At 38.5% G+C, this 25,753-nt stretch overlaps 1 protein-coding gene across 13 annotated transcripts in view; it reads left to right on the forward strand.

The window, feature by feature from the left end:
- Window positions 1-25,753, forward strand: part of Pparg (peroxisome proliferator activated receptor gamma) — a 129,526-nt gene that overhangs the window by 35,678 nt on the left and 68,095 nt on the right. For 3 of the 13 annotated variants that reach the window (XM_006505737.4, XM_006505739.3, XM_006505738.4), the window contains exon 3: window positions 21,657-21,761. The exons of 8 other annotated variants lie outside the window; for them this stretch is intronic. In XM_006505737.4, the coding sequence (XP_006505800.1) occupies window positions 21,695-21,761 (67 nt within the window). In that variant the 5' untranslated portion in view covers window positions 21,657-21,694. Of the gene's footprint in view, window positions 1-21,656; window positions 21,762-25,178; window positions 25,637-25,753 lie in introns of those variants that run through there. 2 more of the 13 variants (XR_001785108.1, NM_011146.3) reach the window with 2 other exon arrangements.

A 25,753-nucleotide genomic window follows, 5' to 3' on the forward strand; every position in this document is an offset into this window, starting at 1 on the left:
ATAAATGGCTCTTTGGTTCTTGGGTAGAAACTAAAACCCCAAGCAAGACAGCCAGGCAGCTACAAACTGAAGGCTCATTGGGAGCTGCTGAGAAGGTGGGTAGAGGCGGCCAGCATGCAAAAGTACTTGGTAATTGGCAATGTTGTGTTCCGTTTTAGATATTAGCTTCTTTTTCAGCCTGGACTACCACATTATTTTAGAAGAGTGGCCAATTTGCTGTGATATATACATAGAAATAACCTTGGAAGAACTTACTTTGCAGTTTGAGGGATGAAGTGGGAAAAAAAACAAAACAAAACAAAACAAAACAAAACAAAACAAAACAAAACAAAACAAAAACCACTGGCAGAAGAGGCAGAAACTCATTGTTTTAACCAAAGCTACATCTTCCTCCCTGGCCAGGGCATTTCAGTAGTTCATTTGACTCCCAAAGACAGAGAGCCATGGTGACCTTCCGTGTTAGGAGTCTGTACACCTATAAATCAGCAATCTAAGTGGAATCTTGGCAGATGAGACTTTACTCAGGAAACCAGCATTTTGTTTATATTTAGATAATTTTAGCACATGGCCTCTGGGCACGTGGTAAGAACAGAATACTTGCTGTGAGTGGTCACCTCCCCCTTTTCCACTCAGTTTAGTACCGAGTAGCCTCAGAGGTACAAGGGAGGAGAGGGGGGTGTCCAGCAGCTAGAGATGTGAACTCTTAAGTGAGGAGCCAGAACCCACAGAGAAGGAAGACCACAGAGTATTAGGAATGTGGCTGGTGATTTTTCCAGCCCTGTTGAGAGCAGCATCCCTTCTCTACAGCGAGGAGATAATGGTGAATGTCCTGTGCTGTGGTTGACTTAGATGTGGGCAAGTCCTTCAGACATACAGTCTTATCACAACTGAGGTGTCAATCCCAGATCAAAGTTGGAACCAGTGTCCTTTCCACTAACCAACAAATCAAGTAAACTGAACTAAGAATGATGGCAAAATGGAAAATAAAAGAACTGCTCTTGGAGTGTGCCGGTGAGGCAATCCTGCTGTCACTTGTCCTCCCTTGCTTCTGAGTGTCATTCAGTCTCTACTGCCACCTTCCCGAGTGAGGGGTAAAAATACTCAGAGATCAGAATGTTCCGACTTGTAGTTTTGAAGCCCTCAAGATTTACCTGTAAGGATGATTCATGACTTGCCTGAGCACAGAATGAAGGTGTGGGCCGCTTTGCGGGGATGAACTCACTCTGGGACCATTGATCCTTAGCCAGATCAGCAGGTGGCAGGTGGTTAGTCAGTGCTTACCCTGTGAGTTCTTCTGTTTATGGTGCTGGATATGGACCAACATGTGCTAGTATGCATGCTCTGCCACGGAGTTGCACCTGACCCCACTCTTGATTCCTAAGTACTTTATGATTCTTTTAGATCAGGATTCACTCAGAGTCTAAACGGTCAGTCAGTAAACAAGCTATTCATCTCTCCTTTCTTATTGTAGAGAAATATATCAAACAAAAATCATTTTAACTAAACTCAAGGGCATTAATGATATTTACAGTATTGCATGGCTGTCTCATATATATTTCTAAAACTTCTCTGTCATGGATACTAAGCTCTGTACCCCTCATTGCTCATTCCTAGCTTTGAGGCTATCTCTCTTCTGATTTCTACCTTTTAAAATTTTGCCTATCCCAATTATTTCATATCAGTAGGAATCACACAATATCTGTGGTTTTACTCACGGTTTGTTCTCTTTGCACAATGTCTTTAAGGTTCATTCACGTGTCATAGCAGGCATTAGACTGCCATTCCTTTTTGTGTCTGAATAATACTGTTTTATGTGTGCATCACATCTTATTCATACATCTGTTGCATGAACATTTATGTTGTTTAACCTTTTCCTTTGCGAATTACTCTGCAATGACTTTTTATTTTTACACGTATGTTGGAGTTTCTGCTTTCATCCCTTTGAGATTCTTAGGAGTAAAGCCACTCAATTACATGGTGAATTAATAATCCATTTTTAATTGATGCAACAAAATAGACAAGATTGAATACTTTGAAAAGAAAATAGACTTTAGCTCGCAGCCCTAAAGACTTCAGAGCATAGTTCTGGCCTTGACTGGGCTCTGGCAATGACCTTAGATAGTAATATCACAATACAAGGAGTTTGGGCAGGGATTGAGGGGAGTATCGGGGGCTGCACAGAAGCCTAGGCAGGGCAAATCTTGCTTTTTGTGTAACAAAACTCTGGGGAAAACTAACCAGGGTCCCAAGAGAAGTGCCACAGTCACTTCTAAAGCTGTATGCCACCATCTCTCACCTTAATATAGTCCCACCACCATTTAATATCACAACACCGGGGAGCAGACTTCCAACACATAAACTTTTAGGGAGGAACAGGCCATATCTAACTACTTACATGTGGTGGTTCCATGGACGTTTATTGGTTTATGCCACTTGCCTTGAACTTGCTATCTTCTTGCCTCAGTCTTTCAATTGTTGTACTTAACAGGCATAATTGGCTTATGGTTTACTTTTTCGAGAACTGCCAAGCTGATTTCCACTACCATTTCAGCAATCTACATTCCAAACAGCAATACATTCAGATTCTAAGTTTCCATGTTCTTTGCAGCAATATAACAGCCATCTTGTCAGATGTGAAGTGTTATCCCACCATGGTTTTGCTTTTTTTTTTTTTTTTTTTTTAATCTTATGACTCTTTGAGAGTCTTCTCATATCATTGGTTGTTTATACTTTTTTTTTTTTTTTTGGAAAAATATCCATTCAGGTCCTTGCTCACTTTTTAATTGCTTTGTTTCTCCCTTGCTGTCTCTTGTTCCCCTTTCACATTTAAGTTTGTTTTCTCTCATCCTTCTCCAGATGATAAAACTCCCATGCCCTCTAAATGCAGGTAGATGTTTTCATCAGCCTCCACTGGTCAACACAATGCAAAAGCTGAGTGCTTCCATGCTGTTGCCTAACAGCATTACCCAAGAGCCTGTTGCTCTTCAAATGCATTCCTTGGTGCAGTGGGATTGCTTGTGTTCTTTCTAAGATCTACCTTCACAAGCCCACATGTGGGTCTGATTCACTGGGAAGAAATGTGGAAGATAAACATCTATTTTTCTCAGAACGTTGAAACTTTAGATCTTAAAGAGGCCATTGATGTCTTAAATGGGGACCCACAGATTCTTGCAGATCCACACATGAATGTAAAGATACTATGTCTTTGTGTCATGACAAGTCATTATAAAGGCTGAATCCCACAAGTTAAGAGCATGTCTTTAGGGCTGGAGATAGCTCGGTGGTTAAACGTGCTTGCTGCTCTTCTAAAGGGCACAGATTAGGTTCCCAGCACCCACATGAGAGAGCACACAGCTACCTGTAATTCCAGCTTCAGGGAATCCAGCACCCTCTTCTGGCCTCTGGGGGCATTGCTCACATGTGCCATACACACACACACACACACACACACACACACACACACACACAAATAAATAAAAAATAAAATAGGTAACTTGGTTAGGTAACTTGCCCAGCACAGTACAAGTAGATGTTTTCATCAGCCATCATTTGGAGACAGAAGGCCGGAGCTCAGAGCCTGCCTCCTGGAGGAAAGGGAAACAGGGTGATAGAGGCATGGAGAAAGGAAGTTGGAGAGCAACACCAAACTCTAATCGCCATTATTCTTTGTTGCTATGCTACTACAATGAGTCCACAGTGTGGTAGGAAAAACAGAAGGAGAGCAAGCTGTCATAGAATGGTGGTACCACAAGGGAGGAAAGGAGCATGCTAAGTTGTTTAGAGCAGGAGGTGACTTTACCTGGTCTTTGTTGGAAGAAGTGATTTTTATACACTGACAAATTGATATGGAGTTACCTTAGGGAGCTGTGAGAACAGCAAGGGCAAAGGGAAATGGAGACTCTGAAGTGGGAAAGCTGCTCTCTTAGTGACTTAAAAGGAAAGAAGTCAATTGAAGCTTCAGAAAAAAAAAAATGGAAGTTTAGGTTTAAGATGGAAGTCAGCTTGAAGTTAAGGTAGGGTGGGGAGTGATGGTCTCTAATTGGCATCCTTGGAGGATCCCTCTGGCTACAGCAGAGGAATTAGCTGGAAGAAATAAGAGCAGATGGGACAGCTGAAGGGAAACCAAGGGGAGGTGCACATGAGAGGTGGCTGGTCTAATTATAGGAGTGAGGAGGCTGAGAAGGGGCTGAATGTGACTGCTTAACAAATCCAGTCCAAAGGATGTAGCAGTTGACACAGACACGCATGACCTTCCACAGATGACCAGCTGGGTGATGATGGGTCCCGCCACTTAGAAAACAGGGATCAATGAAAGAGGAGGACTTTAGGGGAACTGATTCAACTTTAGTTTATGACCATTAACTTTGAGTTGCCTGTGAGAAATAGATATATATTTGTTATTTTTATTTTTTTACAGTCCAGTCATTACCCCCTCCCTGTCTGCCCTCCCACAGTTCCACCTCCCATTCCTCCTTCCCTCTGTCTCCAAGAGGATGTCCCCATACCCACACCCCACCCCACCAGGCCTCCTCCCTCCCTGGGGCCTCAAGTCTGTCTAGGGTTAGGCTTTCATCTTCCCTCACTCAGGCCAAACCAGGCAGTCCTCTGCTGTATAAGTGTTGGGGCCTCGGACCAGCTAGTGTATGCTGCCTGGTTGGTGGCTCATTGAGAGATCTCAGGGGTCCAGGTTAGTTGAGACTGCTGGTCTTCCTATGGGGTCATCCTCCTCCTTAGCTTCTTCCAGCTTTTCCCTAATTCAACCACAGGGGTCCCTGACTTCAGTCCATTGGTTGGGTGTAAGCATCTGCATCTGTCTCAATCAGCTGCTTGTTGGGCCTCTTGGAGAACAGCCACGCCAGGCTCCTGTCTGTAAGCACACCATAGACTCACTAATAGCGTCAGGCCTTGGAGCCTCCCCTTGAGATGGATCCCAAGTTGGGCTGGTCCCTGGATCTCCTTTCCCTCAGTCTCCATTTTTGTCCCTGCAGTTCTTTTAGACAGAAACAATTCTGGATCAGGGTTTTTCGACATCCATTTGATGTCCTGTCTTTCTACTGGAGGTGGACTCTGTCAAATAAATATTTGTCTATGGGGCTGATCCTCAGAAAGAGTACTGACACAGAAACATAAATCAGTACCCACACATCTCTGATATTTTCAAATCTTACATGTCGGGGTAGTTTTATGCAGATGATTGTCAAGTTGAACAGTTTTCCAGTTCTTTTGATAGAGTCTTATAATATGAAGAATATGTATGCAAGGAATAGATTGTTAACCCACGCAAGGAATAGATTGTTCTTGGTAAAACAACTGTTTATTTGTTGTTTGTTTGTTTGTTTGTTTGTAGAGCAGCACTGGGCTTGAACCCAGGGCCTCAAACATGATAATATAACACTCTGCCACTGTGCTCCAACCCATCGCTCCCATTCTTGGTAAATTAAATTTCTGCTCAACTTAGTGACCTAGAACACTCTTTCCATTTCCAGTTGTGTAAAATCTTCCTTCAGCATAGTAAGCCATTTATTTTGGTAAATGTTATAGGACAAATTAAAATGTACATTAAATTTAGATAGCTCCAAATTGATGCATTTGAAACTTTTGCTATCATAGTTTTATTTTAAGTAATGACATTTGACTGTAGGTATAAAAAACATAAAAGGTTATTTCAGGAAACATTTTAGAAGCTGCTCTTTTAAAGAATTGGGTCACTTTTCAACCTTCATTCCCTCTTTAGCATCTATCCATTTTTTCTAAAGGTGTGAAGACAGCTCACTGAAGCCATGCTGCTGTCCTGCTTGGCTATGTGGTCACCAGCCACCCAAACAATAAGTTTTGCAGAGGGGAAATAAATAGCTCATTCATAAGGCAGGCAAACATGATGGCACAGAAGGCCTGAGCTCCGAGCCAGCCTCCTGGAGGGAAGGGCCTGGGGTACTTCTGGAAAGGCATGGAGAAAGGAAGGTGAAACAGGCAGTGTAATTTGACTCCATGCCTCTTCCTGAACATGTGTTCAGAACATGGCAGCATTATCATACCTTGAAAGGGATTTAATTACATCACAGGGTCACCCAATGGACACTACTTGCACATGCCTAAGTAGTGAGGCAATTTGTATCCTGGATGATGGGACAGAGGTATTGTGGACAGCAAAGCTAATGGTCGGTCGGGTATGACTTAGCTACCAGAACTCTAAACTCGATAATATAAGCAAGTAAAATCAGAGGATTTATTCAAGTTTTCCCAGTGCTTCACAGCTTTCAGTACAGAGCAGTTAGATGTCATTTTTTTAATTTAATATATGGGTTTGATATAATTTCAGCCACTATGATTAAGTATGCAATGTTTCCTAGTATTATTGATTTTGTATAAAAACACATTTTGATCAATGACTTAATATATAAGCCAGTTTTTTTCAAAATTATTTCACTAGCATTAAAAGTAAGCATATATATGTGTGTATATATGTGTGTGTATATATACATATATATGTATATATACAGTAAATGGTCATAATGTCTATATTATGCTTGAGTGAGCTAATTCATGGACAGACTATACCAGGGATCTTTCAAATGATGGTAATAACTTGTGTATATGGCTATACATATATGTTTATATATTCGAGCACATGTGAATATGAATGTTCATACATGAGTACATATGTGCATGGAGTGTCTATCCTCCATGACTACATTGTGTGTCTTCATTGCTTGCTTTCCACATTTTTTTTTGAGACAGGATCTCTCACTGAACCTGGATCTCATGGATTTGGTGAGACTGACTGGCTTGTGAGATCTAAGGATCTGCCTGTCTCTACTCTCCCAAACACCCAGTGCTGGGGTTTTGTATGCCTTCCTTTTTACTGTCCCACTTTTCTTTGTAAATGTGTGCTGGAGATTTGAACTCAGGTCTTCATGCTTGAGCAACAAGCACTTTATTGAATAAGCTATTTCCCCAGCCCTGAGTTTCCCTAATAAGGAAACATTTATACTTTCTGTGTGCCAAGCACTTTTCAATTCAGGCTTCTTTCTTTTCTTGTGTTTTGTTTGAGACAAGGTCCCATGATGTAGCGTTGATTGGCTTGGAACGCACAGAGATCCACCTGCCTCGGCTTCCTGACTACTTGTGTCCTACCATGCCTGGCTCTTGCTTGTTTGCTTGCTTTTTCATATGCTTGCTTTCTTCCTCCCACCCCTCTTTTGCTGAGAGCTGAACCCAGAGGTTCAAAGACTTTGAAGGCTTGAATCACAGCCCTAACCTCCATATTTTTTTCTTTCAACCTTCATAAGAATCACCTACAACAGTGGCTCTTAACCTTCCTAATGCTGCGATGCTTTAACACGGTTCCCCATGCTGCAGTGACCCCCAAACATAAAGTTATTCCGCTTCTTCTTCATAACTATAATTCCCAACCACAGGTGGAGATCCATTGGTCTACACTGATGAAACTTCAGACTTAATTTACACACACAGTTAAACCACTAATTGTAGAGGCAATGTTGGAACTCAAACCATGATGCATTTCTTGAATCTATATCTTTATACCTCACTGAAAGTGTTGAGACCCATACTCCTAGTGCACACCTTGGCTAAACCATTTACCAGAAATTTAAAGCAAAATATTTTGATTACCTGCATGGTCTCTCCCACCCTCGCCATACTTTACTTCTTTCCAAACATTCCATCTTTCTTCTACATATGTCCATTCCTTCTGTTATTAATTGGTTCATTAGTCAGTCTTTATTCATACTAGATAGTAAAGCCATATCAAATAATGGAGATAGGAATGGGAAAATAAAAGCAGTGCACAGTCACCTTCCTCCAGAAGCTGTACTCCCAGAGTCTGTGTCCTGCTCTCATGCAAGCCTTCCCTGAAATCCCATGTCTTCCACTGGGACTTTTCCAGGAGCCATCCCACTTGATGTGTTCCTCTGAATCCCTGTGAAATTTTTTAATCTTGGTATTAGCTTGGCAACTAGCCAGGTCTACCTTTTGACATCTCCTCTGGTGTTGGCTCAATTCTTATTCAAATCATAAGCCATTGCCTAACGTTTCGCTGTATTGTCACTGGCTTCTCTGGCAAGATTACAGATACTTTAAGGGCAGACTTATACTCTTGTGTATTTCCCACAGTGTCTTGTAAATTGCAAGCAATTTTAATTTGGTTGATTTTGAGACAAGGCATCTTTGTGTTTCCAAAGCTAGCCTTAAACTCCAGGGCTCCATCAATCCTCTTGCCTCAGCCTCTGATGCTCAGGATTTTTGTTGTTTTGTTGTTTCTGTGTGTCTTATTTCAGGTTGATCTGACACATCTTTGATAAGTTGGGTTAAATATCTTTTTAATACAGATTTCACTTCTTGATCCAATGATTTAGGCCAAGTTATTCAGCTTTTTTGAGTGTCATCTTTTGACAAAATGGGAATTATTTGAATTTCTCAAGATTAAATAGATACTATATACTAAAACATGTCTGTATTTTAAAAGATTATATCATCATAATTAGTCATTTTGAACTACATGGTCAGTTCTCTTGTCCTGAATCTCTAGTAAACTGTCATATCTCTCTTCTTACTTGAATTGCTCATATGATCTATTTTAATCTTTACCTACCAATCACCTCTTTACATCAAATGTTGTAATTGCTTTATTTATTTCTACTTCTTTATTTGTTTTTTTTTTTTCCTTTAGACAGTTTTGGTATGTAACCCATGGTGGATTTGAACCCCTAATCTTCCTGTACCAACCTTCTGAGTTCTGAGTTTATAAACGTACACTCACCCTGGTGTCCCAACTCTTAATCTTATTTATGACCTTGGATTAAAATGGTGTGAACTGTACTCAGCTAATGGGAAATGATGGCTCTTCTGTTGCACAGGTCTATCACTGAACCAAAAAAAAAAAAAAAGAGAGAGAGAGAGAGAGAAGGAATCAAAATTGTTAGTTTCCTTTCAAGGTAGTTTAATCAATTTACCTTCAAGTTACCTGAAACTTGAAAGAGTACATCATTAGAAGTTAACTATTAAGATTTACTTTGGACTATAATAGAGGGTTTGTTGTTGTCATCATTGTATTTGTGTGAAGTGTGTCTTTGCTATTTGTTTTGTTTTGTTTTGTTTTGTTTTGTTTGTTTTGTTTTGTTTTGTTTTGTTTTGGCTGGACAACAGGCTGGCCTCAATCTTGCTGCAGTCCTTCTGCCTCTGCTTCCTGGGTTCTGGGTTCTAGGCAGGCACCACACCTCATCCTTCCCCAACACCAGCTCCCCATGTGTATTCTCTAGAGAATACATTAGACCAGTGCTTTTAAAGGTGTGTATTAAGGAGCCTCGTTAGTGCAGTAGGTAGCACTCAGTCTCATAAAGATGTGTATTATCTTAGTCATATTTACAGGTCCTTGGCAGAGTTGGTACTATCCCAGAACTAGTTGAAACATATGATTTAGATTCCCAAGGTGCTAAGAATTTACTAAGTTGAATTATCCTGGGTTTTGCTGGTTAGGTTAATTGTAGTCATCAAACCCACTGTTAGGCTATTGTCTTCCTTAAAATTGGCTATTTTACTCATTCTTGTTTTCACTAAGGTAAGTACTTCACCAAGTTCTTTTTTTTTTTTTTTTTAGAAGTATGGTCTCTTTGTGGTTAATGTATCTCCTGTTTTGGAAGCCTTGAAATGCACAAATTGACTATTGTTATTGTTATTTATGTTGAAAGATATTAAAATGAGATTTGTAATCTAAGTGGGCATTAATTATTTCACATCTGGTGGCTTGAGAAGTGGCCAGATACAACACTCCTTAATGCAAGAGAGCCCAGGGCAAAAACTGTGCAATTCCCACCCTCCTTTGCAAAACAACTGCCCGTGTGAACCTTTAGTGTTTGATAGAGAAAGAAAGAGAAGAAATTTTACAACACTACATTCTACTACAGGCTTCTTTTTTAAAAAAAAAAGTGCTATATGTCCTGGATCAATGAGCTAAATGTCTGAAGGGGAAAGTTATAAGAGACAAACAAACAACAACAAAGACAGCACTGACCTAGTTGCTAGTTGTGAAGGACCAAAGGCATCAGGACACCTATTCTCTCCTCATCTCCTGACCTTGCTTAATCTTAAAGTGATGATGACCTGGTTTGCCTATGACAGTTTCAGTTCATGCCCAAGGTCCTATATGCATTGCTAACAGTGCCTTGTTTCATTAATACATGTCCTGGCTAGGAGTTGATAAAGTATCTAATCATCTTAATGGAACCCCTTTATCTCAGAGACTTACTCAACAAGGCTAAGAGGAATGAATGATGAGAATGAATTCAAGGGAGAGAGCAACATTTAAGCTAGGACAGTGCAAGAAACAAAAACTGATCAACATTTTCAGTAAAATAAAGCCATAGGAGATGTCATTCCTTTTCTCAGCCTTGGCCACTCAGGATGTCAAGGGAGAAAGAGTTGAGCCAAGTAAAAGGCCAGCCTGGAGAACAAAACAGGGTCTCTTTTAAAAAAAGAAAAAAAAAATCTCAGTACTAGGATAAAGGCCAAGTTGGAAAGTGATTTATGTATACTCCGAATATCACAGGAGACAGCAGGAGCATTCTAGGGAGTTGGGGACAGGCAGAGAAGAGTGGCAGCAATGAGTTCAGGAGCATGTGGTATCTGTAACACAAGACTAACTTTAAGTTTCCTGTCTCTCTTCCAAGGGTGTCTTTCACCTCTTCATACTTTCTGAAGACTAGCACTTCTGCTATCCAATAGAAACACTTCAGAGAAGAAATACATGTAAGAGATAATAGTTCCATAGAAAAATGGAAAGACTTGTGTTCTTGATAAGTCTAGTCTTTGAAAAGTGTAACCAAACATCACTGCCACTTATCTACAGAAATTTAGTTTTAAGAACTCAGCTTACTGCACATGTGTGTGTTTTCTTCCTCAGAGAGCCTTCCAGGTTGGTAGCTGTTCTTTTTCTAGTAACTGTTGCACAGCATCTTTATTTCAAGTGAGTAGTGATTAAAGTTATAGCTGCTATTGCAAAGTCTACAGAAGCACACAAAGCAAAGAGTCCCTCGTAATGGATCCCATCACCCAGAAGTAACTGCTGTTAGCATCACGGGTTCCAGCTCTCAGCGTGTGCATTTTATTTACTTACCTGCTTGCGAATGCTAGGGTTCCACCACTAAGCTACATCCCTATCTTGCATGTATATTTTCATACTTATTCAATAAAGCTTTAAAATTATAATCTTAAGGGAAATGTTTTAGTGTTCACAACAGAAGAAAATAGTATCTTATGTTCATATAGGAGTATTCTATTGGTTTGGGTTTTGTTTGTTTTCCCGGATGAGGCCTTTCCATGTTGCTCAGGCTAGCCTCAAACTCTTCAGTTCAAGTGATCTTCTTGCCTTAGCCTCAAGAGTGTCTGAAACCACAGAAGTACAACACTGCCCCTAGCTACATAGAGCTTTAAAATTTATAAAGTTTTTCATACAGTAACATGCTGTCACTGTAATGTTTTCTCTACAATGGGAGAGTTGTTAATTCTGGATTTTGTTGTTTTGGTTGGTTTTTTTTTTCTTTGTTTTGTTTTTGGTTTTTTGTTTTTGTTTTTGTTTTTCAAGACAGAGTTTCTCTGTGTATCCCTGGCTGTCCTGGAACTCAGTCTGTAGACCAGGTTGGCCTTGAACTCACAGAGATCTGCCTGCCTTTCCATTGGGATCAAAGGTTTGTACCACCACTGCCTGGCCTACTTTCTGTTTTTTTGTAGAAGTCAAAGTCAAAGCACCCAGTGACTTGCCAAATGCATTTTAAACCCTTTGCCATCACTGTTCTTTCTGCGTATGACTCCAGACATTTGGTATACTAGAAGTTTCAAGTATCAGAACCCAAACTAAAGAACTTGTTATGAGCAACCAGTTATTTTATTTGGTCAAGGAAGAATATTGTGAATAACAGTCTTTAGGTTTGTTTGGGAAGTTTTTCAAAGAATGAAAACTGTCTTAGCACTGCTTCTGAAAGCATAAACCAGGCAACGCTTCTTACAGACATTTTGAGACAAGTTTGAGTAGAAAGCTTTCCTAAGGCCTTGAGAGATAGTGCATTATCTTCGTGGGATTTAACCATCACAATAAGCAATCCAGTCTTAAATACCTAATACTATATTAGTAATTATCATTAGTTAAGTGCACTTTCTTCTCTATCTTTAAAGGAGTTAACAGTATGTACTTGGAGAGGTAAAACAGACATATGAAATAAATTAGGTCTAGGTTGTGTGACATCAACTCCATTCAGTGAGTGATTAATAAAGAGTAGGATATAATAAATGCTTATTTAAAAGGTGTCAACCAAGAAAACATATAGCAGTTAAATATTATAGTAGAAATAAGGCCATGAGTCCTGATGGATGTCGTAAAACAGGAACACACGTGCATTCATTCATCTACTCAGTACTTACTGAGCATCTTCTGTGTACCAGAGGCATACAAGCATGAAGAGAAAATTCTTTTGAGTAAAACTTAAGTCTCATATTGAGAAGGACCAATAAGGTGTGAAAGTAGGGTGGTGTGTGTGTGTGTGTGTGTGTGTGTGTGTGTGTGTGTGTGTGTGCTTATATAGTCATAAGGATAATAATCCTATGCATATGTTAGGCTAATTTTATTTAAGGACAAGAACACATAACGTTTAAAATTTATCAAATAGAAGAGCTCAGAGAAAGGATTAGATGCCATCTCTTCTTTGTCCTTTCCCTAACTCTGCTTGAAAAATCAGGAATTGAGATCAGAGCTGTTATGACTTACCTCAGTTCATAGACCTATTTAGTGACATAACTGAAGGTTGAGGCCAACTTCTCACTTTCCCCCTTAAACTGTCCTGCCTTGTCCCCCATCTCCTCCCACTCCCCCATCTCCTCCTTTTCTTTTGGTTTCTTTATGAAATGGGAGTCTCATTTTGTAGCCCAGGCTGGCCTCAAACTTGTAGGCAATGCTCCTTCTTCAGCATCCCAAGTACTGGGACCACAGGCACAAGCTACTTAATTCTTCAGTCTTGAAATTAACTAAAACACTTTTTTTTCTTTCCCCCTAGTACTACGAATGCCAGACTTCAGATTCTAGATTAAAGATTTGGGTTAAAAATCATCATTTGACAATTAACAGAAAAAATATGATTTAGAAAATGAACGTTTCACAACTCAATTCCAGGAGACATCTTGTTTGTAAAACCACAAAAGGTTTACTGAGATTAACACATACAACTTAAAATAAATTCTTATAACCATACCTCACATATATTCTAGATGCAACTCAGTCACAACTTGCTATGTGATTCTTCATAAACCATTGTCTTTCTTTTCTGTACTTAGGAAATGATAGAGTTAGAGGCTGGAGAGTACCCATTTTGATTGGTTCGCGACTGCCTATAAATCCAACTTCAGGAGGTCTAGTGTCCTCTTTGGGCCTCTGAGGGCAGCAGTACATCATGATATTTCTGTTACATTAACATAAGCACACAGGTACACACACACATGAAAGAAAAAAAAAGAAAGAAAAAAAGGAAGGAAGGAAGGAAGGAAGGAAGGGAGGGAGGGAGGGAGGGAGGGAGGGAGGGAGGGAGGGAGGGAGGGAGGGAGGGAAGGAAGGAAGGAGGGAGGGAGGGAGGGAGGGAGGGAGATCCAGTTGGTTTCAAGGATTTTATGATACTGTGTTGCACTATTTATTCAAGTACAGATTTCAAGAGAGGAATTTTTTATGATTCTTAGTGTCTACAACATTTTTTATATAATGTAGCAAGTATACATGTTTGTATTTTTAGAGCTGTTTTACAGCTATTAATATAAACTCTGTAAATTATAGTTCCTGCATATGTAAATAAATAAAATAACCAATTTAAAAGATTATCTTTAGAACTAAAGCAAGTTTAATGACAAGCTGTAAGTCCTTCAACATTTACATTAGAAGTGCAGGTATAGAAATTCTACTCCATGCATCTACGTGTCACTTTTCTGCTACCATCGCTGTATACACAGTTACACTGTGCCTGCATCACCTTTCTGCTACCATTACTGCATACACCGTTACACTGTTCCTGGACTCTTCTGTTTTGGAACTCTGCTGTGAAGCATTCCTTTCTTTAGCAACACCAGCTCTCATTTGACCTTCAGTAAATGCAAAATAATAGTTTTCATATTAAAACTCTACCTTTGCCCTCTTCATAACCTTATGCAAAGAAAGTGGTAATACTGGGTACTGGAGAGTTTATAATCTATAGCATCAAAACATCTCAGAATTTAGTTATGATATTATGCAGATAATCTAAAAGATGAATTTTTATGTCAACACCATGAAACAAAATTAAAATTGTAGAATTGGCCTGGTGGTTCAGTGCTTGCTTAGAATTCATGAGACCCTGAGTACACCCCCAACACCAAAACAAAAAGGCCCCCAAGAAACACAGATTTTGTTTCATAGAAAAATGCTTTTTTTTTTTTTCTCAAAAATAAGAGTCAGCCTATAAGTTGCTCAGACAGTTAAAATAAGCTATGTCCATGCACAGCCTACTAGAGGTTGATGTATACAAAGGCAGCATGCAAATCATTCTACTTCTACCGCCTTGTCTGTGTCATCTGTAAATGAAGCACTTTGTGCCTCAGTTTCCCCAGGTTTTATCAAAAAGGAGGTCAGAGTGAGTATATGTGTCTGGAATTTCTTGGACATGTGAAAAGTTCATCATGATATTTCTGTTACCTGTGAGATCCAGCTAGTCTTTTACCTGCCCCATAAGCATTTCAGAGCTTCTTTATTTAGCCTGACTCTTGGTCAGTCAGCACGGCTTCCTGGTTTTAATGCTTGGGCCTTTTAAGTGCACAGTTCCCAAAATGTTTATCTGAAAGCTCCCTCCTGAACTGAATGCCACATCTCTATTAATTTCCCAGAGGCTATGTTCTCATCATATGTAACTCTCTTATGGAAGGTCTCCCTTAGATAACAATATACTTCCCCTTCAGGCAGTACATGGGAGAAACAATGGGCTATACAATGGAGTCGTCCTCTGTGATTACACAGAGTGAGAATCTGGCCCATTGTTTTCTCCAGCTGCCTAAGGAAGGAGCTGTACTCTTTGGATCCCCATAAAGATTTTGGCTTGTCCACCTTTTCAGACTCCCAAGTAACAAACAATTAAGCAATCTGGCCTCCTTCCCACTTCTCATTTCAATGTGTAGGATATTTGTCAACTTGCCCAGAGTGACTGTAGGCATTTGAGCTGTTCATCTGACTGTGTGCAATAGATAACAAAAACATAATTAGAGGGACTGAGTTAAGGCTCAATTTTATATTTTGTTTGGGGAGGAGGCAACCATTTCAGACTTGAGAAACTTGTTTCTTTCTGTCTTCCTATTTGGTCCCCTCCTTCTCTTTGTGCTTTAATAATTTTTTCTAAATATCTCAAATGACGTTTACTCAAAATGAAACTCATGTTTGTGGACATATAAACAGAATATCCTACCTCCTAGATCTTGGTATATCTGCAGAAACCTGGAAAGGGAAGCATAAAGTATATGGTTGGAATGTGGTTTAATTAGTCCACAAACTTGTCAGGAATCTTGGACCCACTTTTCAAAGCTAGGCTGCCATTCTAGATAACTTTGGAAGCACCAGTTGAATTCATTTGCTAACCCCACCGCCCTCATTTAAGAAAACTACTTGCTAAAGACTGAAAATCCCTGTGGATGGAAACTTAGGTAAAACTGAAACACTGATACTGTTATTTGAGGGTTGGTAAATGGTTTGTGTGTGTGTGATAAAAAGAACAGATTAGTTATTTGAGGGACCAACGCATGCAAGTCTTACTTTTAACTGTTATAAGAGAAAAGCGAAGTGGAAATAAAAATTCTCTAAAATTAGCTTGAAAAAGAAAAAGCATGTTTTGTAACACAAATGTTCGATGAAGAGGAGACACTGATATACCTAACCAAGAAAGTTAGGTATTAAAATTATCTAGCTTTTAATAAAAGAGAAAATTAAACATTTAGTCTTTCTTCCCAGTAGGAACTGCATTTCAGAGTGATTGCACAACTTCACTGAAGGAACATTTTCTCCTATAGAGAAATGCCAACTGAGTGATCTATGAATGTCAGAATTAGGAAATCTTCGTGTTATAAACCCAAATCATTTATTTGGAGAAGAGATGATGAAGGTTTTAGAACCCTAAGCAGAATGATTATTGAAACTGAGTGTCAGGGTGAGGGAGCTAGCTTAGCAGTTAGGAATACCCACTGTTCTTGAAGAGGACCTGAATTCAGTTCCTAGCACACACGTTGGGTGGTTCACAAGTGTCCATAACTCTAGCCCTAAAGAATCGGATACCCTCTTCTGGACTCTGTGGACATCCATGCACATGTACACATTCACAGAGATTCACGTACATATGTGGAAGCTAATAAGTAAATCTTTTTAAAATTACATGTTCAAGAACATGAGTGTCACAGTAACTGCACATGTTACTTTATAGCAGCAAGGAAGGATAAAATAGCCATGCAATGGAGAGATCAGATTATTGTCATTCCATGTTAGTGATTGATGGGCTCTTGCTACCTGCTCTGTAGCCCAGTGTCTCTTCTCCTCTTCCTCCCTCATAAGTTCATAAGGCTTGAGAATTGACCCCAGGTGTAACCATGATTTTATTTATGTTCATTTGACAATTTAACTGTGCTGCATGGTGTCTGAGCTCCCATTTCTAATCCTACCATTGGCCATCTTCTCACGGAGTAGAGCTGCCCCTCAAGCTCACAGTTTTGATAAAGTCTAAACAGGAGTGTGTATCGTAGGACAGCACAGCACCTGGCAGAGCAGGTTCTCAATAATACAGCATCTGAATTCTAGAGATACTTGTTGGTTTTGTTGTTGTTGTTGTTGTTGTTTTTGTTGTTGTTCCCAGCCTACTAGCTTCCAGAAACTGGTGTAGCTTTAGTCTATAAATTCAAACTTAGGGAACTAAACTGTAACAAAATTCATAGTATGTCTAATAAAGACCATTAAAGAGATAAACCTTTAGGTAATTGACCTAATAATATACTATTACCTGATCAATAGACCCAAAAAGAAAAATTGATATAAAAATACATTCTATGTGGTTTATTATTATTTTATTATCATCAAAATTCAGTTTCTTGTTAGCATGTTTTACAATTCTATATCATTCTCTATTAGATCTCTGTTTGCTATCATAAACAGAATGTGTCTAAGTAAATTTGTAAAATTGCTGCTTAATCCTGAGGATTCCATGCTCCACGCATGCCGTTTCTTCCTGGTTACATTATAGGATCAGTTGGTGTGTTGCTTGGTGATGGCTCTGTTTATTAACCAAGAATCAAACATAGGGATCATGGTTTTGATTATAAGAATTCATAATATAATATGGGAAACTAATATAATAATTTGGGAAGCTTACTGCATTCTAGGCACTGGTTTATTTAAATCATTTAACAATTCTTTAGATGAGAGAACAAAGGTTTAACAAGACACAACAAAGTAAGGACTTTTGTGAGTTCCAGCACTGAAATGCAAAACCCGATCTCCTGCACTGAGTAAAAACACATACAAACTTCTTTCCCCACTTTTCTGTATTGCTGAGGATTGTACCTAGACCCTCACACACGCTAGGCAAGTTCTCTACCTCTGATCAACACCTCTACCCCCTCCCCGGGCTCCATACTGAAGCTCTGTTAAATAGTTGCTATTATGTTCTCATTTTGCTTTAGATAACCTCCTAGCTTCAAACTGGAAATAAAAATTCTGTGCAGCTCTAGGATACTTTTTTTTAACTAGAATTTTATTGCCACAAAGAAATGTTCTCATAGTAATATTATTATTCTCATAAGAACAAGGGGCTATGTCATGGTGGGGGTAGGGACTGTTAACACCAGAAAAGCCCTAGAAACTAGGTTTAAAAATGTAAAATCTATAAATGAAGCAAGAAGACATTTGACAGCAAAATGAATTCCCGAACTGCTTTCTGAATGGTAGCACATTCTGTTAAGAAGGTTCTATGAAGTACTTTCTCTCCAGAGAGTACTGGGTCTGAACTCTGTTGTGAACTCTGATTTCCATAGCTAATTCATTCACATTAAGTGAGTCAGATAGGAAGATACATCCAGACTGATAGGTTGTGATTGGTAGACTTAAGGATAATTGATTGCAACATGTATTTTAATGTTTTATTGTCTTATCTTAATGAGATAAGGTACAGTTTGTAGCTTTGAACTGGGAATCAAGAAACTATTTGTAACTCAGACTCTGCTACTATCTGAGTAATGATGTGGGTGAATCACGTCATCCCTTTGAAACTTATTTTTCTTATAGGAAAAATTAAGAGTTTGAGTGTATTAATTGTCCTGGTACTAAGTTTTATCAGTCAGTGATTCTAATAGTCCATACATTTCTTTCAGTCATATCACAATATTGGTCAATTTTGTTTTATAGAACTAAACTCAAATCTATTCCTGTGGCTCTGAATTGCTGTAGTATCTGTAGATTGCTAGTGTGGTTCCCCCATGACAGGATGTTGCCTAATAAATATCCATACGACTCATCTTGAAAGAGTAATTGATAAAAATCAAATTGACAGAGAAACATGCTCTACAGGGCTAGGATTTCTCGTATCAATGAATGTTGATAATATAGGCCATTGTGTTTTATCATGCTAAAAACCCAATTAGAACAAAATTTCAGGTGTTAGATATTACATGCAAAGACAAGTTAACATAATTTAGGTAGGATATCTTTGGTTCAGAGGCATAGTAACTTAAGAATTTAGTTGATTCCTACAAAGTGGTTAGACAGGTTAGGTTCTCTTTTAAATATTACAAAAGTCAGACAGTAGTGATGCTGGCTTATATATGAATACAACAAGGAGAATTTCTGTTAAACTTTAAATAGTTTTATGCTATTCTATTATTCTATCATGTACCTTAGCATCAATACTAAAGGGACCTTAATTATTCTTCTGAGGAAAGAAGATAACTTGACCTGGGTGTTTGAGTCCAGTCTGGACAGCACATGGAGACCCTGAGTGAGGCTCTATCTCACACCAACTGAGCAAAAGTCCATTAACAAATTTAAACCTTAGCATAATTTTTTAATGCATGTATGAGGGTAGAACACAAAGCATTTGCCTGAATTTCATTTTACAAATACTAGAATTATCTACTAGAAAACAGTAGTTACTACCTTACGATGGAAGGTTATAGGTAATTTTAACTTAAAAATTATTAATTTGTGTTTCTGTGTTTTGTCACCTCCTAACAAGTTCTAATTTTTGTTTTTAAAAAGAAATGTAAACTTAGTTGAGTCTTTTATTTTTAAAAGTGATTATTTACTTTGCAAAGCATCGCCCTCCTCACTCCAGAGAAGAGCATCCTAGCTCTAAGAATTGAGACAACAAATCTGTGAAAAAGCCAAGAGCCTGAAATCTAAGCTTTCTGGTTCAATGTCTGTGCTCTTTGCTGCTGCATCACAGTTAATATCTTTTTTGAAATTATATATATATATGTATATATGTTGACTGGACTCAAGTTAATATCATTTCACTGAGTTATTTTTTCTTTAAAAGCATATATAATATAGTTTATGTAGCTTTGTTGTGTTAATTGCCTTAGAATTTTACTTTCTAAAACTATGAATGAAATTATAGTTTTTAATAAAAGAATGGGTTGTGTCTGTGAACATAATGGTATAAATGCCCTTCCTTGTTCTCTTCCTCTGTGAGTGTCAGGCTTGCAGGAATGGTATCTAGGATCAGGATTGTTTCTTCTCAAAGCCTGTGTTCCATCGGCACATCACTCCTTGTGATGTGAGGAAACCCTAAGTTGATACAACCAACCACTTGAAGATAAGTTCCAAGTCAGCTTCAACTGAGCTAAGAAGGCAGTTGTTCTGGTTAAGAACAGGAGGGAGTGGACCGTAAGTCTGCCTGTTTCTCGGAGGCCTCACCATGAAGCTGAAGTCTTGTTAGGACAAGAAAAACAAATGATACTGCTACTCATTCATTAGGCTCTAAGCTCCTTGAATGACACATGAGACAGAAATGTGGTAAGCAACTGTTGTCTCATCATCCTCACCATCAACAAAACAACCTACTATGTTTGAATGCCAACCAGAGGCATTGTGTTAGGCTCTGGAGAGCCCCAAATTGCTCCCAAACTTTTAGGAGCCAGAATATTAACTATACCAATAAAATTGAATGAAGCAACTTTTAAATGAGAATATTAAAAAATACTATTCATCAACATACAAATATGTTATTTTATACAAATCAATCAAAGAAATTCAAATCTAAATTTCATCTACATAATAAATTCAAATTTATTAAATATTAAATTATTAATTCTATATCATGGAAATTTTTACATTAATTATTCTAACACTGAGTAATATTAGCAACGTTGATATTATAATTTTACTAATGAATTTTGGGTCTTTTATATTAAATTATTCATGTTTATGGATCTAATTACCTTTCTTTTTTATTATATATTTTCTTCATTTACATTTCAAGTCTATCCCCAAAGCCCCCTATACCCTCCCCCCGCTGCCCTGTTCCCCAACCCACCCACTCCTGCTTCCTGGCCCTGGCATGCCTCTGTACTGGGACATATGATCTTCACAAGACCAAGGGCCTCTCCTCCCATTGATGGTCGACTAGGTCATCCTCTCCTACATATGCTACTAGAGACAGTTCTGGGGGGTACTGGTTAGTTCATATTGTTGATCCTCCTATAAGGCTGCAGACCCCTTTAGCTCCTTGGGTACTTTCTCGAGCTCCTTCATTAGGGGCCCTGTGTTCCATCCAATAGATGACTGTGAGCATCCATTTCTGTATTTGCCAGGCACTGGCATAGCCTCACAAGAGAGCTATATCAGGGTCCTGTCAGCAAAATCTTGCTGGCATATGCAACAGTGTCTGGGTTTGGTGGTTGTATATGAGATGGATCCCTGAGTGGGAGAGTTTCTGGATGGTCCTTTCTTCTGTCTCAGCTCCAAACTTTGTCTCTGTAACTCCTTCCACGATTATTTTGTTCCCCATTCTAAGAAGGAATGAAGTATCTACTCATTGGTCTTCATTCTTGAGTTTCATGTGTTTTGAAAATTGTATCTTGGGTAGTCTAAGTTTCTGGGCTAATATCTGCTTATCAGTGAGTACATATCATGTGAGTTCTTTTGTGATTGGGTTACCTCACTCAGGATGATATCCTCCAGATCCATCCATTTGCCTAAGAATTTCATAAATTCATTGTACAAATGTACAAAAATTTGGGTTTTTTTAATCAAATTAGATATTCCATTATTAACACTCAAGATTATATATTAAAGAGTAGCCTCACCAGGGATACTCATACACTCCTGAAATCCTAACACTTGGGAAGTGGAGGCAGGATGATCAGGAATTCAAGATCTTTCTCAGCAACAAAGTGTGTTTGAGGCCAGCCTGTCTTTAAAAACAAACAAATAAACAAAAAAACACAAACTCTCTCAAATAGCAAACTCTCAGTGTGTTTTGGGGTATTGTAAACAAAGAAAGTAGTAAATCAACTATCTGTGCTCACTTTGGCAATGCATGTATTAAAATAGGCGTTCCATCTTCTTTCTTGAATAATTCGTTACCTACTTTCTTTCCTCTACCAAGAATGAAATATTGAACCCACAACCAAATCCACACCCCTAATGTTTCCAAAATCCAAGACAAGATATTCATCTCAATCTGCACTACAGAAAACCTACAATCCTCCACGTAAGTCGGGTACTCTCTGGTGCCAGCTGGTCCTTTTCTTGGCTCTAAATTCACCCTTCCTGGCAGCTTTTCCACAGACCAGTGCTGACCAACTTCTCCACTGAGAACTGCAAAATTCTGATAACACATTGGTAATGTTATAATGTTAACACTATAGAGTCTTTTGTGACTCTCACCATAAATTTCAAGAGTAGGACACTAGAATTATTAAGGTTTTGAAGACACAGACATCCCCCTACTTGTCAGAATTCTTATGACCTTATGAATTTTCTAGTGTTAGAATTGTCCCCTGATAATAACAACTTTACTAAAGCAAATATATTTCTGGTATGAATGTATGCTAACTGATCTTCAAATGTCAGTGGTAGATGATCGCTCTTTTAGGTTTGTTTGGATAGTTTTGGTAAATGAAATTAAATGTGCACTCACTGAGGCTAAAAGCTGTGGCTTATTAGTGTGTCTATTGGGGGTTTCTACAGTAATGCTTAGCATTTAATGGATGCATGGATAATGGATAGTATGTAAAATAAAATTTGTAAGTCTTTCCAATATTTGAGAACAAGATAGATACATACTTACAGGAAAATGAGATTGACCCCATTCATTTTCACCTATCTAAATATCCATGGGAGCAAATTATTTCTTAAGCAACCTAGCACAACAAAATGATGGGACAACACATTGTAATAAACATTAGCTGTCTTAAACAACCCACACCGTGTAGCTATTTTGCTTCACTTGTGTGTTTTATGTGTTATGTGGTTCAAATATGCCACCAGATATGTAAGCAACATTTATTGAACCTGCTCTGTGCCAGGCTCTGTGTTTATTTAAACTATGACTTTTGTTTATTGATTGGTTTTAAAGTCCATAAGAGTACACACATTTTATTCATTAGTACCCTAGCAACAAGCTTAAGGCTTGCCATCTCTTATATTGTCAATAAATATTTGTTGGCCGGGCAGTGGTGGTGCACACCTTTAATCCCAGCACTTGGGAGGCAGAGGCAGGTGGATTTCTGAGTTCGAGGCCAGCCTGGTCTACAGAGTGAGTTCCAGGACAACCAGGGCTACACAGAGAAACCCTGTCTCAAAAAACCAAATAGATAGATAGATAGATAGATAGATAGATAGATAGATAGATAGATAGATAGATAGATAGATAGATAGATATTTGTTGAACAAATGAATGAAATAGAATGATCAAGAGGCTTTTGCATCAAGTAAAGCATAGGGCAAAAGAAGGGCGTTAAAACACAATCCTAGGAGCAGATGCTACCAGATTCATGTACTGCTGAATTAACTGCTAAAATAATTTGTGTGATTGAATAACAAGCACACAATAGAAGTAGAGGTTCAGAAAGCCTAGTTAACCAGTAGATACACAAGTTAAATGTTCCTTTTGAAAGGAAGGGAAGGAGGAAGAGAATGAGGGAAAAGGAAGAAATAGGTAGAGTCCAAAATTCCATCCCTTGGAAGAAGGTTGGGAAGACTATATCTATGTGGAGCCCAACCCAGATAATAACAGAGACTAAAACAAAACCTGAGAACCAGGTGAAATTGCTGACCTTAGAAATCAAATGTAGAAGATCCACTCTGAGTCAAATGAAATGAGTGAGCTACATTGAGAGAATGAATAGACATGGGAAAGAAGGTATTGCTAGACCAGCCCCCACTTTCACCATAGTCATTGGTATTGAAAACGGGATAATATAGGTACTCATTAATATCCCCTTAAGGAAGAAGCTCCTCTTCCTCTATCCCGATGGTTCCTGAGCACTGGAGACAAGTTCCAATTCCAGCCTCGCCTAATCTTTTTAATTTAGAAGACACAGGTATTATCAAGGGGCCTCCATTTCTCATCTTTTTACACTCCTTCTAAAATAGTATCACTCTGCCAAATGTTAGCATTTCAAATACCCATGCAAAATCTTAAGGAGGTTCTAATAAATGTTTCCCTTTTGAGGGTGGGATACTGAGAATCAAACCCAGGGCCTACACATGCCAAGCAAAAGCTCTACCACAAAGCTACACCTCTCCCCCTCAACTATGTTTAAAAGGTTAAACCAGGATCTGGGGACAGGAATAAGGGAACCAAGTGATATATTGAATTTCATAGGAAGTGAAGCTGAAGTTTTACATTCTAGACACAGATGCCAGGGATAGCACACAGGAGTATCTATAGATAGAATAGGACTCCAGCTTTTGTTCTATTCTGTTAAAATTTGTTTCTGTTTGTTTCTGGTTTTGACTTTAATGATTAATTTAGTGATTGGTTTAGTGATTGCTTTTGACCTGTAAGTTCCACCAAAAAATTTGGACTCCATTACATCCTTAAGTAGTGACGTTTCTAAGCATTGAGAAGAAAAGAGAAATTATTTTATTAAGAATTCAAGTTAAATAGAGATAAAACTAATCCAACACAGTGATCCCCCATCATTTGGACTACTGAAAAACATACTTTAACTTGAATTACTTTAGTAATGTTTGGGGGGGAGTCATTAAATGATGTAATTGCCAACTTCTCGATTCACTGACTGATATTTAGACCTAGTGAGCATTTTCCCATTGAGCTATTGCTTCATTATTGACAGAGGAACTCTTGCTAGTCCCCTTGAAGAATGAATAGTTACTCAACATAGATTAACTAGATATATGGTTATTCCATTTGGGGGTATCAGGATAAATATAATTCAGGGAATTATTGCCATCTGATACACTGCCCTGTGTAAGGGCTCTTTTAAAGTCCACAAGTCACTGAATTATATTAGGTCACTTATGTGACAAGGGCTGCTCCCACGTTAGCAGTTTGGCACAGCTAGGTTTTTTTTCTGCCAAAAAGGGCAAAGGCCTTAAGCAAGAAGCCAGAGTTTTCCTGATTACAAAACTGACCACAATTCCTTGCCAACCTAGCAGGGTAATTTTTTTTTCTTCTGGTAATACATTATTCTCAGGGAGGGCTCCAATTTTTTCATTGTGACATAGCACTTATCACTTAAACATCAACCATTGGAATACTACTGCAGTTGCTATTGATAGATAAACAAATTTAAAACACAAACTTTGATATATAAAATTTAAATTTTACTAGCCTTTATTCTGTCAACTATTCCTTTTTATAGAATTTGGATAGCAGTAACATTTTGGACCTTTTATAGACTTGTTGAATAAATCACCTTAGAAATGTATTTTGTTACCTGTGTGGGTAACAAAATCTAAAATAAGAATGTGTATATGTTTGAGTACAAGAATATTCTTCAGATGTGTGATTAGGAGTTTCAACCAAAGATAAATACTTAAGAAAAACTTTGGCCAAATACGTTTATCTGGTGTTTCATAACTTAGAGATTAAGGTTTTCTATTTTAAAAGCCACTGGTGTGTATTTTACTGCAATTTTAAAAAGCAATCAATATTGAACAATCTCTGCTCTGGTAATTCCAACTACTGTACAGTTCACGCCCCTCACAGAACAGTGAATGTGTGGGTCACTGGCGAGACAATGTAGCAACGTTTTCCTTGTAATGTACCAAGTCTTGCCAAAGCAGCAGACAGCATTATGACACACCATTTTGTCACAACTGGCTCTCAGTCAGGACAGTGCCAGCCAATTCAGGCCTGATTCTTTCTGTGTTTATTCCCACCTCTCCCAAATATTTGAAAACTGGTGTCTTGACTTATTAGCATATTCATAAGCTCGATGACCATAAGCCTTTTTCCTTTAACCAACCAATCTTTTGCAAGACATAGACAAAACACCAGTGTGAATTACAGCAAATCTCTGTTTTATGCTGTTATGGGTGAAACTCTGGGAGATTCTCCTGTTGACCCAGAGCATGGTGCCTTCGCTGATGCACTGCCTATGAGCACTTCACAAGGTAAAGTCCATTCCTGATGTTGCTGCAAGGGATGCTTCGGGCACTCATGTGTGGGTGAAATTGCATGTTTGTTTTCCACATGTATTCATATAGTCTATTAATCCTTTGATCATTTTT

The sequence above is a fragment of the Mus musculus genome, chromosome 6 (assembly GCF_000001635.26).
Source record: "Mus musculus strain C57BL/6J chromosome 6, GRCm38.p6 C57BL/6J".
NCBI classification, from domain to species: Eukaryota; Metazoa; Chordata; class Mammalia; order Rodentia; family Muridae; genus Mus; species Mus musculus.